The sequence below is a fragment of the Budorcas taxicolor genome, chromosome 13, assembly GCF_023091745.1.
Source record: "Budorcas taxicolor isolate Tak-1 chromosome 13, Takin1.1, whole genome shotgun sequence".
Taxonomy (NCBI): Eukaryota; Metazoa; Chordata; class Mammalia; order Artiodactyla; family Bovidae; genus Budorcas; species Budorcas taxicolor.
Window position 1 is genome coordinate 923,375 of NC_068922.1, and position 14,336 is coordinate 937,710.

The window sequence follows — 14,336 nt, forward strand, 5'->3', positions numbered from 1 at the left end:
CCTCCACTTTGTGCAAGACATCATGCTCTGTCCTGGATTCTCTTCCGTTCTGACAGAGCTTAGACCCCAGGGCCAGGTTCTGGATTACTCAGGAGTGAACAGTCAGGTCTGCTGGTCCTTTCTTGCTGCATGGTGCGTGCCTGGCAACATCCCTAACACTGAGCGGCTGCAGGTCTCAGGGGAAAAGTCGCACACTGTGCCCTCACGGTCACAAGCTCAGTGGGCACCTGAGAGGGCGCTGTCCGGCTGGAATCCTCTAGGCTCGTACCTGAGATGAGAGCTCATGTCCTTTCTCTGCCTCCAAACTGTACACACCCTCTCCACCCTGTGCCCTCAGCTAACACACACTCATCTGTCACTGTACAACCAGCAGCTGTCAGGAGGCCTTTCTCACCGTCTCAGCAGCACGTCCAGCCTGGAGTTCACCTGCTTCTTCTGTTCCGATGGAGGAAACTACCCCACCAACCACAGTCCAAACTCTCCACTTGTGCCTTGGACCCCATCCCTTCTGTCTTGCTAAAGACTTGGTTTTTCCTTTCATCCCATTTTCTGCATCAGCAATGTCTCCCTCTCTGATGGATCATTTCTCTGCATGAAAACACGTTCTACTCTCACTCATCTTTTGAAAGGAGCATCACTGGACCACAGATGGCCCTCCAACTCATCTTCTCAATCTCCAAAGAGGAGCCTACACTTGCTGCTCCTTCTTCCTCACCTTACCTTTAACCCACTCAGATCTGGCTTCTGCCCTCACTGCTGCACTCCCTGACTCCCTGTTAAGGCCACAATAACATCACATTGCTTCACTTGATGTCCTGTCTCAGACTTCATCTCCCCTAACCCCTTGTAGACATGAGACACAAGGGACTACTCTCTCCTTCGTGTACCTTCTACTTGCCTTTTAGGAAATCGCACACCCCTGCCTGCCCTCCTGCCTCCCTGGCACTCATTTCCATTTCCTTCTGCTGACTCCTTCTCTACTCAGCTTCTTAACTTTGGAGTGTCTTGTGGCTCAGTCCCAAGCACTTTTCTTTTTCTCTCTCTCCAGGTGACCCCCTTCCTTCTAAAACTTAAAATACCATCTATATGCCTTTTGTGTTCCAGAATTCTCCATGGAGACCTATCTCCATGCATCCAACCTGGAAGTTCTACAAAGAAGTCTGCATCTCAAACCCAATATGTCCAATGCTGAACCCTTTATTTTCTCTTGCTCAAATTAGACCATCAAGTTCTCAAACCAAAAACCCAGGAGTTGAGTTGAGTGTGTGAGTTGCATATTTGGAGTGTGTGTCTGTTTGTGTATGAATCTTCCCTTTCCTTCACCTTAGTGGAGTCTACCTTTAAAACCTATTTTATTTTTTAATAGTGAAACAATTATTAAAATATTTTAAACTACATTTATACCATATACAAATCTAAATTTCTTTTAAAAGTATCAACTGATAGTGGTGTTAGATTCACATTAGCAATCATTACATGATCAAAGAGACTGCTTTCTTGTGCTTTATTACAAAATTTATTTTTATTGAGTTAACTACTCAAGTTTCAGAATGCTTTAATTTTTTCCCTAGGTATATTCCTTTCTTTAGGGCTCCTAAAGCTTCAAACAATTGTTCCTTTCTATCTTTAAATTCAGTCCTGTCTCAGTTTAATTCAACATCTATTAAGAGACATTGATGTCAATTTTTTTCTTCTTAGCTGAAACAAAAGCCATCAAAGAAGCCTAACATTTATCAAGTGTTTTTTTTTTTTTTTTTTTTTTTTGGTAATTTGGGGCCATGATTAGCCCTGAATCTCAGTCTTCAGGAAAGAGCTGGGAAGGTGAGGACTATGATCTCATCTCCATATAGAGACTGAGAAGCCTGAGTGATGCTAAGTCACTTGGTTAACTAGTGATTGAGACAGACCTCTCCACTGGATGGTGGTTTTCCCTTGATAATGGCTAGGTCATTTGTGGGGTGATACACTGGCACCATGTGAATACCCCATTACTCCACAATCTTCTGGAGAAGACAATGGCACCCCACTCCAGTACTCTTGCCTGGAAAGTCCCATGGATGGAGGAGCCTGGTGGGCTGCAGTCCATGGGGTTGTGAAGAGTCGGACACGACTGAGCGACTTCCCTTTCACTTTTGACTTTCATCCATTGGAGAAGGAAATGGCAACCCACTCCAGTGTTCTTGCCTGGAGAATCCCAGGGACAGGGGAGCCTGGTGGGCTGCCGTCTATGGGGTCGCACAAAGTCGGACACAACTGAAGTGATTTAGCAGCAGCAGCAGCAGCAGCAGCCACAATCTTCTAAGAGTTTTACATCCATAATGTCAAAGGCCCTGGTCTGCCATCAGGCTACTCTTACGCATCCAATTAAACACCGTTCCTATAACACTTAATTGGAAAACTGTGCCTATATTCAGTATTCAGAAGGCATCTGAAGTTGTATGACATTTAACTTTAAAGGCCTGTTCAGCAGTCATTTATTAACACCCGAACTGTAGTTTTATTAGCAGGAGCTTGTTCAGCTGGTAAAGAATCTGCCTGCAATGCAGGAGACCTGGGTTCAATCCCTGGGTTGACAGGATCCCCTGGAGAAGAGAACGGCTTACCCACTCCAGTATTCTGGCCTAGAGAATTCCAGGGACAGAGGAACCTGACAGGCTATAGCCCATAGGGTTTCAAAGAGTTGGAAACGACTGAGTGACTTTCACAGAAACACCTGAGGCTGCTTGACCAGTACCAGCGCAGTCTCTAGGACAGTAGCCATGTGTGGGTAGTTTTCAAAAGTCCACAGGTGATTCCCCTGGGCAAGTGAGGATGCAAATCACTGCTCTCAATCATCGCAATGGCAATTCTTAACCATTTCAAAAGGCTTCCCAGGTGGCACTAGTAATAAAGAACCTGCCTGCCAAGCAGGAGACATAAAAGACACAGGTTTGATACCTGGGTTGAGCAGATCCCCTGGAGGAGGGCACAGCAATCCACTCCAGTATTTTTGCCTGGAGGATCCCATGAATAGAGGAGCCTGGTGGGCTACAGTCCATAGGGTTGCAAAGAATGGGACACGACTGAAGTGACTCAGCATGTGCACACATGCACACCATTTCAAATTCAGAGAGGTAGAGTTTTGGTGAGTCAATAAGCTGACTTTACAGATTTCTGAAGTGTGAAGAAAGTGCAACACTGTCAGTTTTCACTAGAAAACTAGTGCTCTTGATACTCATGCCTCCTTAAGAAGAATCCAATATCACAGATGTAAGCCATACTGTATGATTTCTGGGAAATCACATCCACAATAGGGTATATTTTCTGCCCAGTTCTCAAAGAGATCACACTAATATTGTATAAGTGAATAAGAAGGCCCCAGACCTGGAATCCATGACTAAGAAATAAAGCTGATTAGTTTGTGGAGGGAGCAGAGACAGCTCTAATTTGGCCTACAGGGTCTAAAACTGGCCTTAAGTAAACTTCCCTCAGAGAGAAAACTGACATCATCATGAAACACTAATGATACTCAGTTCAAATATATCCCTACACCATTTTTTTTTTTCAACTGGAAAAAAACAAAATTTTCCAAACTATACAAATGCAAAAGTTTCAAATAAAAGCCAAAGCATTAGTCATGCCCATCTTTCTGGCCAATGTCAAACAAATATCTTTACAATAGTTGGGCATTTCAAAACCATACCACAAGGCTATGTTACTAGAATTCTGTAAGACTCACTCCTTTAACTATTCCTGTGTTCTGCAGGTCCAGCCGGGAAGACTCTCGCCCAGCTGGCAGGTCACGTGCAAGAGTCAACACTCTGCACCCCCAACCTATTGATAACCGTCCCTGAGGCTGAGACGTGAGGCTGAGGTAAGAGGTGGGAGCAGACAAGGGCAGGGGCAGGGAAGTCTAGTTTGTTACAATAATGACAGTGACACTCACGACAGTGGGACTGCTCAAGTGAACCGTTTTGGTCTCAGCAAGATTAAAACCTCAGGAGTCTACCTGTGGGCCTGAGTGGGCAGCAGCTGGGAAGTGAGAGTGCCCTGGATCCCTCTCTACTCTTCTGCTCACAGCTCCCCACCCTAGCAGGGCCATCACGAGGCAGGGTGGTGGGGAGACACTGGATCCAAGGGTTCAGAATGGCAGGGACGCTGGGAGGGCACTGGCGCCACACAGGGAGGCTCTGGGTGAGGAGTGAAAATGCAGAAGAGCCTCACAGGTGCTCTGACAAGAAGCTGTCAGAGGTCTCCAGGCCGAACCACAGGTACAAAGCCCTGAGCAAGGGAAGCTGACCCCTTGAACACAGTCAGAGTGAGGACTAAAAACACTTAATCCCTCCATCCGAAAAAAGTCACTGTCTCTTCAGCCTCCATGACTAAGAAGGAGGCCCAGTATGTTACTGGATTCTCAGTACTGGAAAAGAAATGCACACTTTCCTGGTTAAATGCATGCCTTTCCAGTCGGAGAATGAAGCACACACGGGTGTAAGGCTTGCTCCTGGTATCTCAGTTTTGCAGGAAGGGCAGCAACTGTTCTGCGAGGAATCTCTCTCATTTCACCACCTGAAGCAAAGCTACAACAGGGCCTCCATTAAGAGGCTCCCCTAATGCCTGAGGAAGCTCTCCTAAGTGTCACCAGTGCTGTGCAACAGAGTACTGCCACGGTTAAACTCAGCACCCACTCTGCACTGCCACCAGCAATGGCCCTGCTCAGCAGGCAGAACGCAAAGCCACTCTCACTGCGATAGGACGAGGCCAATCTGCATTACTGCCCTCAACCATGTCCCGGAGGAGGAAGCTAGAATCCTATTTCAGTCTAGTATTAGACTGTATATTAGTATTATAACCCACTCTAAACAGCTTAGTGAAAGTGAAAGTGAAGTAGCTCAGTCGTGTCCGACTCTTTGCGACCCCACAGACTGTAGCCTACCAGGCTCCTCTGTCCATGAGATTTTCCAGGCAATAGTACTGGAGTGGATTGCCATTTTCTTCTCCAGCTAAGCAGCTTAAAGCAACCTCTAATCTTTGTTGTCATCACCAATAATCACAGGAAGAACTGATCGAGAAAAGCCACGCCCACTGCACGAGAGAGGCCACGCCCTTCCACCTGCAACGCAGAGGGGCACAGGGCACTTCAGCTAGGTTTTGCAGCCCTCATTCCATTGGCGTGGGTAGGGTCAGACTGCATAATAATAGGGTATTATATTTATGATTTTTAAAAAGAATTCTTACCTTTTATAGACACATACCAAAATATAATAATAAAATGACACATTTGCTATTTGTTTCAAAACAATTGATAAAACAAGCTATAATTTGATGGTCATAATAGGTGTGTGATATGTATATGGAGGTTTACTGTACTATTTTCTGTATTTTTATGTATATTTGAAAGTTTCTGTAATAAAAAGTGAAAAAAAAATTTGAGTTCTTGTACAAAAATTTGGAACAAAGTGACTCATACCATTATGATTTTCGTATGATTTATATATATTACAAGCAAAATAACATGCTGCCTTAAAATACTACTGTAATAAGGAGAAAATGCAAATGGATGAATTTCTAAAATTTCCACACATCCACTAGTAGCTACAATTTCCAAATTCAATACATCACTCCCAAGATAAGTTAAAAGACAAACATTTTAAAAGGAATGCCTTAAAACCATACATTTTACAAGGGATCACCTGCAAGTTTAAGAATTAATTCTAAGTTCTTTGCATCCTCAGAATTCATAAAGTCTCAAAAATCCTGTGGATCAGTTCCTTTTCCAGCTCACTTTCCAACCTTCTGCGGTATGAAACCTGTACATCGTCCAGTGACACCTCCAATTAACAGCTGTGTTGCCATGCTACACTTTTCAGCTGATGGCCCAGATTCCTGTCCAAACACCTTGGGCCACCATGGCTGCTTTTCAGCAAGTTCTGCAAAATACAGTGACTCAAAATTTCCCTCACGGTTTAGGCGAGCTGGTCTCACGATGACCCCGTGGGGATCCAAGGTGGGGGACACAGAGTGGCAGGGGTCCAGCTAGAAGCTGCCTTCTAGCATGTGGGACTGAGGTTTAAACCTATTTTAAAACCACCCATGCTCTGCATCCCCACTGCCACCAGCCTGGTCCATATCACCATCCCTGGGCAAGGCTGCTCCACAGTCCCCTTCAGCCTCTGCCCACGGCCTGCACTGCTCACACCCTGGCTTCTCACCAGCCACAGGCCTGACCATCTGCCCCTGCCCTCTCTGTCCTCTGTTTACACTGCTCCCCCTTTTCTTTCACTGTGCCTAACCCTGGCCATCTGACTCTTCCTCAATACACCGAGCTCTTTCCAATGAGGGACGTGTGAGAATGCTACCTCCACTCCTGGAACGGTCCTCACCTGCTCCTCACCCGGCCAGGCCCTGTGGCCCTGCAGACCCCATCCACAGTGACCCCTCAGAGCCAGCTCTCCTAGTACTGATCTAACAGAAGCCCGTGCTCCCACAGTCAAGCCCTGACTTAGTAAGGGTTTGTTTTGTTTTGTGATTCTCTACATCCCTAATTTTTTCGTCATCTTACTGTAAGTCACCCTAGGAGACCAGAGGGGTCACATCTGTCATGTTGACTGCTAAACATCTAGCACTGAGAATAGTATCTGCATAAAATCAATGCTCACTGATTTTAAAGGATGAAAATTGGTAGAATGAAACGTCAGAAGTGAGCTGCTTTTAGAATAAGCCGTGTATTTCTTATAGATGCTATCAGATCACTTATTTCTAAAATGTAACATGATTTGATCCTATTTCAGCAGGGATATTCCTTATGCTTATATATACCAACATAAAATCAATTACAAATACCACATTTCATTCCAAATGAAAACTGTGAACAAGGAATTATTGCTTGACCTTATCTGCCTCACCAAGCATTATACTATTTACCATCATGGCCAAAGGTTACCCCTGCAGTATTCTGCTAAGCAGCCAAAGACACCATAGGTCTTACTCTCCACACAGATAGATACTTTAGCAATTCCTTCATGAACTCTAGTTCAAGAAAAAGGTTCTCCTCTACGTTCTCAATAATTTATAAGGAAGGAGGCATGGTAAATGGTGTTCAATACCATATTTAATAAAGAGAAAAGAGGTGATGGTGCAAAAGTTGGAGAGCTCTCTGTAACCCACCTGAATCTGGATACTAAACCCTAGCATCCTAACAACCAGCTGAAACCCACGGGGTCACAAAACCAGAAACACAACATGGGCCAAGCAGGGGCATGCGTCATCTGGGAAATCAGAAGTGAATATGAAAAGAAATGTAGACTTTCAAGGTCTATGGGTTGTTAACTTGAGACTGTCTGTTCTATTAGTAACACTCTGTCATTAAAAAAACAAGTTACGTTAGAGAAGCTGGGGATTTCCAGCCAGTCAGAGGCTCCACAGATTGCCACTTCTTTTCCAAGATATAGTTCTGCAGGTCTTCGTAGACTCCTGGGCCACGGTAACGGCGGAATATCCCATCTTTTGCACTATAAATTATAAAAACAAAAAATGAACCAATTAAAATAACAAGTGTTACAGATAATAAAAACGAAAATAAGTACTGGTTTTACATGTGAACTCCACTCTGAATTTTAATGTCACTCAAATGAAAAAAAAAAAAAAAGAAATATTATAGTTAGGCATAAATAAGAAAGCATGCACAAATACTTATTACAAATGACAAATTCCAAAGCAGAGAGAAGTAAACATTCTATTTTATCACTACACAATTTGCAACTGTAAGCAAAGTCCTTGGCAGTGGCTAATCTGACAAATTACTTTTTATTATTTTTGCTACAAATTATTTCAATTTTTCTCTTACATCAGCAAAATAGCAGTTGTTATTAAGTTTTAAAAAACTCTATCCACATTTCCAAATTGATATCATCCAAGTCCCTCCCCTGAAAACTGGGTCTCCCTGGTGGCTCAGTGGTAAAGAACTCGCCTGTCAAGGCAGGAGACCTGGATTTGATCCCTGGGTCGGGAAGATCCCCTGGAGAAAGAAATGGCAACCCACCCCAGTACTCTTGCCTGGAGAATTCCAGGGACAGAGGAGGCTGGTGGGCTACAGTCCATGGGGTTGCAGAAGAGTCAGACATGACTTACTGACTAAGCCACAAATGCCTTCGGTCTTCCCTCCCTCTCACCTTCTCTCTAGCTAAGATTCCTAAGGGAGGAGTCTACACTTTTTCCTCTTACATTAACTCATTCACTACTCCTGCCATCGGGGGTCCTGTTTCCATGACTGCATGGAAACTGCTCATACTAGGGGTCTCCAATGACTCTTCAGTGTGGTGTCCCTGGAGCACTCTTCTGCCATTTCTCCTGTGTGTGTCCTGGACACTGTCCCTTCCTCCCTCCTTTCCCTCAGCTTTTCTGACATGAGCTCTCCAACTCTTCTCAGGTCCATGCTCCTTGTGTTCCTTCGCAGATGTCCTAATGGTGGTCACCGATCCTCAGCATGTTTCTTTTCCCACTGTGTCTATTCTCTCACTGTATGTATTTCAACTGTTATCTAATCCCTGGCATGTACCTCCAGTCCAGACCTTTCTTATGATCCTGAAATTAAACTATCACCTAAACTTCTCATTTGGAATTAGCATAAACCCTTCACACTATCTTTTCCATTCTGGTCTCTATCTTACAAACTGCACTTTATTCTAACAACTTCTCAATAGCTTTGCTAGTTAAACAGGCCTGTCAGTAAGTCAGCACAGGCTTTCCCTTTCTTATGGCTAACCAGTCACCAATGATCCCACCTCCTCAGCATCTCTGGAAACCACCCCTGCCTGTCTCCTTCCCCCTCATGACCTGAGCCTCTCTAGCACCATCACCTGGGATGATCCACCTGTACCTCTCGGGCCACCCACAGAGAAATAGCTATAGTTCTCAGAAGGCATCTCCTTTTCCTGGGCTTTTCCATGATACATCGTCTATTTGGAAAGATCTTCTCTACCTTACCTGCTTCACATACTCCTGTTATCTATTAAGAATCATCCCATCTTTCATATCATCAAAAAACTCTCTTTGACCTCCTCACCTATTTGCTGCCTGAAATTAAATTCTCTGCAGCACCTGGACACCCCCTCTCTTTTAATCACTATCATTCAGTGCAGACCAGTCTTTCTCCCTTCAAATGGTAAGCTGAACAAATGAAGGATATGGACAACAACTTAAGAATCCCGGGACACACTTTTTACACACACACCTACTAATTTCCAATCATTACAAGACCAGAAAATTATTTGAACTTACTGGAAAAATGCTGGGAGGGTAGTGACAAAGAAGCGGCCACTCAAACCTACAAGAAGCAGAAAAAAAAAAGTTATAAGCCAAACTCAGACTAACACAAGCATCTAACTTAGGTTGTAAGAACAAGCAGCCTTGATCTTGTTATTACAACCACATAAGTAAAATCGCTCCCATTACTGAATCACATTTACTATTTTTTAAAATAAAATTTTAACCATCTTTATTTACTCAATACTTTCCAGTCACTGACATAAAACTTGCTTATCTTCGCTGTGTTAAACTGGAGTTTTCTGGCTTATATAATACTAAGAACCATATGGTGGCTGAAAGGATAGGTTGTAAAGACATGCAACCTGGGTTAAATAACTAAATTCTCCACTTACTAGCTTTGTGTCCTTAGATAACTGACTTAATCTTTCTGATTATCAATTACCTCATAGATAAAATGAAGATATAAAAGCCTAGCTGAATTGTTCTGAAGTTATCTTAGATCATTAAATTATTCAATAAATTATACATACTAAATCAGCCATATATTTAAAAATAATAATGAATGTGACATAAAATCATGTATAAAATTCTTTGCACATTCATAAATTTTGCAAGTACACTCAAGAAATTCTATGTACAGTTCAGCTCAGTTCAGTTCAGTTGCTCAGCTGTGTCTGACTTTTTGTGATCACATGGACTAGAGCATGCCAGGCTGCCCTGTCCATCACCACCTTCTGGAGCTTACTCAAACTCATGTCCATTGAGTCGGTGATGCCATTCAACCATCTCATCCTCTGTCGTCCCTTCTCCTACTGCCTTCAATCTTTCCCAGCATCAGGGTCTTTTCCAATGAGTCAGTTATTCGTATCAGGTGGCCAAAGTATTGCAGTTTAGCTTCAGCAACAGTCCTTCCAATGAATACTCAGGACTGATTTCTTTTAGGATTGACTGGTTGGATATCCTTGCAGTCCAAGGGATTCTCAAGAGTCTTCTCCAACATCACAGTTCAAAAGCATCAATTCCTGGCACTCAGCTTTCTTCATGGTCCAACTCACACCCATTCATGACCTCTGGAAAAACCACAGCCTTGACTAGATGGACCTTTATTGACTAAGTAATGTCTCTGCTTTTGAATATGCTGTCTAGGTTGGTCATAGCTTTTCTTACAAGGAACAGCATCTTTTAATTTCAGGGCTGCAGTCACCATCTGCAGTGTTTTGGAGCCCAAGAAAATAAAGTCTGTCACTGTTTCCCCATCTATTTGCCATGAAGTGAAGGGATCGGATGCCACGATCATTTTTTGAATGTTGAGTTTTAAGTCACCTTTTTTATTCTCCTCTTTCACTTTTAGCAAGAGGCTCTATAGCTTCTCTTTGCTTTCTGCCATAAGGGTGGTGTCACTTGCGTATCTGAGGTTATTGATATTTCTACCAGCAATCTTGATTCCAGCTTGTGCTTCATCCAGCCCAGCAGTTTGCACAATGTACTCTGCATATTAGTTAAATAAGCAGGGTGGCAATATACAGCCTTGACGTACTCCTTTCCCGATTTGGAACCAGTCTGTTGTTTCATGTCAAGTTCTCACTGTTGCTTCCTGACCTACTTACAGATTTCTCAGGAGGCAGGTCAGGTGGTCTGGTATTCCCATCTCTTTCAGAATTTTCCACAGTTTGTTGTGATCCACACAGTCAAAGGCTTTGGCATAGTCAATAAAGCAGAAGCAGGTGCTTTTCTGGATCTCTCTTGCTTTTTTGATGATCCGTTGGATGTTGGCAATTTAATCTCTGGTTCCTCTGCCTTTTCTCAATCCAGCTTGAACACCAGAAAGTTCTCAGTTCACGTACTGTTGACCTCACTTAAGAGAATTTTGAGCATTACTTTGACAGCGTGTGAGATGAGTGCAATTGTGTGGTAGTTTGAACATTCCTTGGCATTGCCTTTCTTTGGGATTGGAATGAAAACTGACCTTTTCCAGTCCTGTGGCCACTGCTGAGTTTTCCAAATTTGCTGGTATATTCAGTGCAACACTTTCACAACATCATCTTTTATATTTTGAAATAGCTCTGCTGGAACTCCATCACCGCCACTAGCTTTGTTGGTAGTGATGCTTCCTAAGGCCCACTTGCCTTTGCAATGCAGGATGTCTGGCTCTGGGTGAGTGATCATCGTTGTTACCTGGGGCATGAAGATCTTTTTTGTACAGTTCTTCTGTGTATTCTTGCCACCTCTTCTGAATATCTTCTGCTTCTATTAGGTCCATACCATTTCTGTCCTTTATTGTGCCCATCTTTGCACAAAAAGTTCCCTTGGTATATCTAATCTTCTTGAAGGATCTCTAGTCTTTCCCATTCTATTGTTTTCCTCTATATCTTTGCATTGATCACTTAGGAACGCTTTCTTATCTATCCTTGCTATTTTTGGAACTCTGCATTCAAATGGATACATCTTTCCTTGTCTCCTTTGCCTTTCACTTCTCTTCTTTTCTCAGCTAATTATAAGGCCTCCTCACATAATCATTTTGCCTTTTTGCATTTCTTTTTCTTGGGGTGGTCTTGATCACTGCCTCCTGTACAGTGTCACAAACCTCCATCCATACTTCTTCAGGCATTCTATCAAATCTAATACCTTGAATCTATTTCTCACTTCCACTGTATAATCTTAAGGGATTTGATTTAGGTCCTAACTGAATGGTCCAGTGGTTTTCACTACTTTCTTCATTTTAAGTCTGAACTTCACAATAAGGGGGCTTTCCTGATAGCTCAGCTGGTAAAGAATTCGCCTGGGAGACCTGGATTTGATCCCTGGGTTGGGAAAATCCCCTGGAGAAAGGAAAGGCTACCCACTCCAGTATTCTGCCCTGGAGAATTCCATGGACTGTAGAGTCCATGGGGTTGCAAAGAGTCGGACACAACTCTTTTGCACTAAGGAGTTCATAATCTGACCCACAGTCAGCTTCCAATCTTGTTTTTGCTGACTGAATACAGCTTCTCCATCTTCAGCTGCAAAGAATATAATCGAGCTGATTTTGGTATTGACCATCTGGTGATGTCCATGTGTAGAGTCATCTCTTGTGTTATTGGAAGGTGGGGTTTGCTATGACCAATGCACTCTCTTGGCAAAACTCTGTTATCCTTTGCCCTGCTTCATTCTGTACTCCAAGGCCAAACTTGCCTGTTACTCCGGGTATCGCTTGACTTCCTACTTTTGCATTCCAGTCCCCTATGATGAAAAGGGCATGTTTTTTGGTGTTACTTCTAAAAGGTCTTGTAAGTCCTCATAGAACCAATCAACCTCAGCTTCTTCAGCATTAGTGGTTGGGGCATAGACTTGGATTACTGTGATACTGAATGGTTTGCCTTGGAAACGAACAGAGATCGTTCTGTCATTTTTGACATTGTACCCAAGTACTGCATTTAGGACTTTTTGTTGACGATGAGGGCTACTCCATTTTTCCTAAAGGAATCTTGCCCACAGTAGTAGATATAATGGTCATCTGAATTAAATTTGCCCATTTCAGTCCGTTTTAGTTCACTGATTCCTAAAATATCAATGCTCACTCTTGCCATCTCCTGTTTGACCACTTCCAATTACCTTGATTCATGGACCTAACATTACAGGTTCCTATGCAATATTGCTCTTTATAGCATCGGACTTTACTTCCATCACCAGTCACATCTACAATTGGGTGTTTCTTTTCACTTTGATTCCATCTCTTCATTCTTTCTGGAGTTATTTCTCCACCCTTCTCCAGTAGCATATGGGCACTTGCTGCCTTGGGGAGCTCATCTTTCAGTGTCATATCTTCTTGTCTTTTCATACTGTTCCTGGGGTTCTCAAGGCACAAATACTGAAGTGGCTTGCCATTCCCTTCTCCAGTGGACCACATTTTGTCAGAACTCTCCACCATGACCTGTCCGCCTTGGGTGGCCCTACAGGGCATGGCTCATAGTTTCATTGAGTTGACAAGGCTGTGGTCCATGTGATGAGTTTGATTAGTTTTCTGTGATTGTGGTTTTCATTCTGTCTGCCCTCTGGTGGATAAGGATAAGAGGCTCATGGAAGCCTCCTGATGAGAGGGGCTGACTGTGGGGGAACCTGGGTCTTGTTCTGATGGGCAGTGCCATGCTCAGTAAATCTTTAATCCAATTTTCTTTCAATGGGCTGTGATCCCTCCTGGTTGCTTGGCTTGGGCCAAACTATGGTAAGGGCAATGAAGATAATGGCAACCTCCTTCAAAGGATTTGTGCAGAAACTGTTGTATTCAGTGCCCCTGACACTGCAGCAGGCCACTGTCAACCCACACCTCCACTAGAGACTCCTGGACACTCACAGGTAAGTCAGGCTCAGGCTCTAGTGGGGACACTGCTCCTTTCTCCCAGCTCCTGGTACAGACAAGGTCTTCTCTGTGCCTTCCAAGAGTCTGTTTCCCCAGTCCTGTCAAAGTTCTGAATCTAATCCCACTGGCCTCCAAAGTCAAATCCCTGGGGGTTCTCAGTCCCTTTGCCAGATCCCTAGGTTGGGAAATCTGTTGTGGGTCCTAGAACTTTCTTAATAGTCTGAGAATTTCTATGGTATAATTGTTCTAAGTTTGTGGGCCTCCTGCTTGGCAGCTCTATGGTTGAGCTAATGGCGACCTCCTCCAAGACGGGTTATGCCACAGGCTGCATGATCCAGGTCTGCTGCAGTCCAGAGTCCCTGCCCCCGCACCAGGCTACAGATGACCCATGCCTCTCTGCAAGAGACATTCAAACACTCAAAAACAGGTCTGGCTCAGTCTCTGTGGGGTCTCTGGATCCTGGTGTGTACAAGGTTTTGTTTGAGCTATGTTTTGTCTATGTACATTAAACAGATTTTTTTTTTTTTCAATTTATCTGAGTAAACCTTTACTGAACACTACTTACACATTCAGAAAACTAAGATCAAGGCATCTGGTCCCATCACTTCATGGGAAACAGATGGGGAAACAGTGGAAACAGTGTCAGACTTTATTTTTGGGGGCTCCAAAATCACTGCAGATGGTGACTGCAGCCATGAAATTAAAAGATGCTTACTCCTTGGAAGGAAAGTTAAGACCAACCTAGATAGCATAT

General features: G+C 43.6%; 1 protein-coding gene across 1 annotated transcript in view; it reads right to left on the reverse strand.

The window, feature by feature from the left end:
* The window catches only part of TMX4 (thioredoxin related transmembrane protein 4), a 70,176-nt gene that overhangs the window by 22,209 nt on the left and 33,631 nt on the right, over positions 1-14,336 (reverse strand). The window contains exons 3-4 of the mRNA XM_052650971.1: positions 9,259-9,304; positions 7,362-7,490 (exon numbers count right to left, since the gene is read on the reverse strand). Of these exons, the coding sequence (XP_052506931.1) occupies positions 7,362-7,490; positions 9,259-9,304 (175 nt within the window). The remainder of the gene's footprint in view (positions 1-7,361; positions 7,491-9,258; positions 9,305-14,336) is intronic.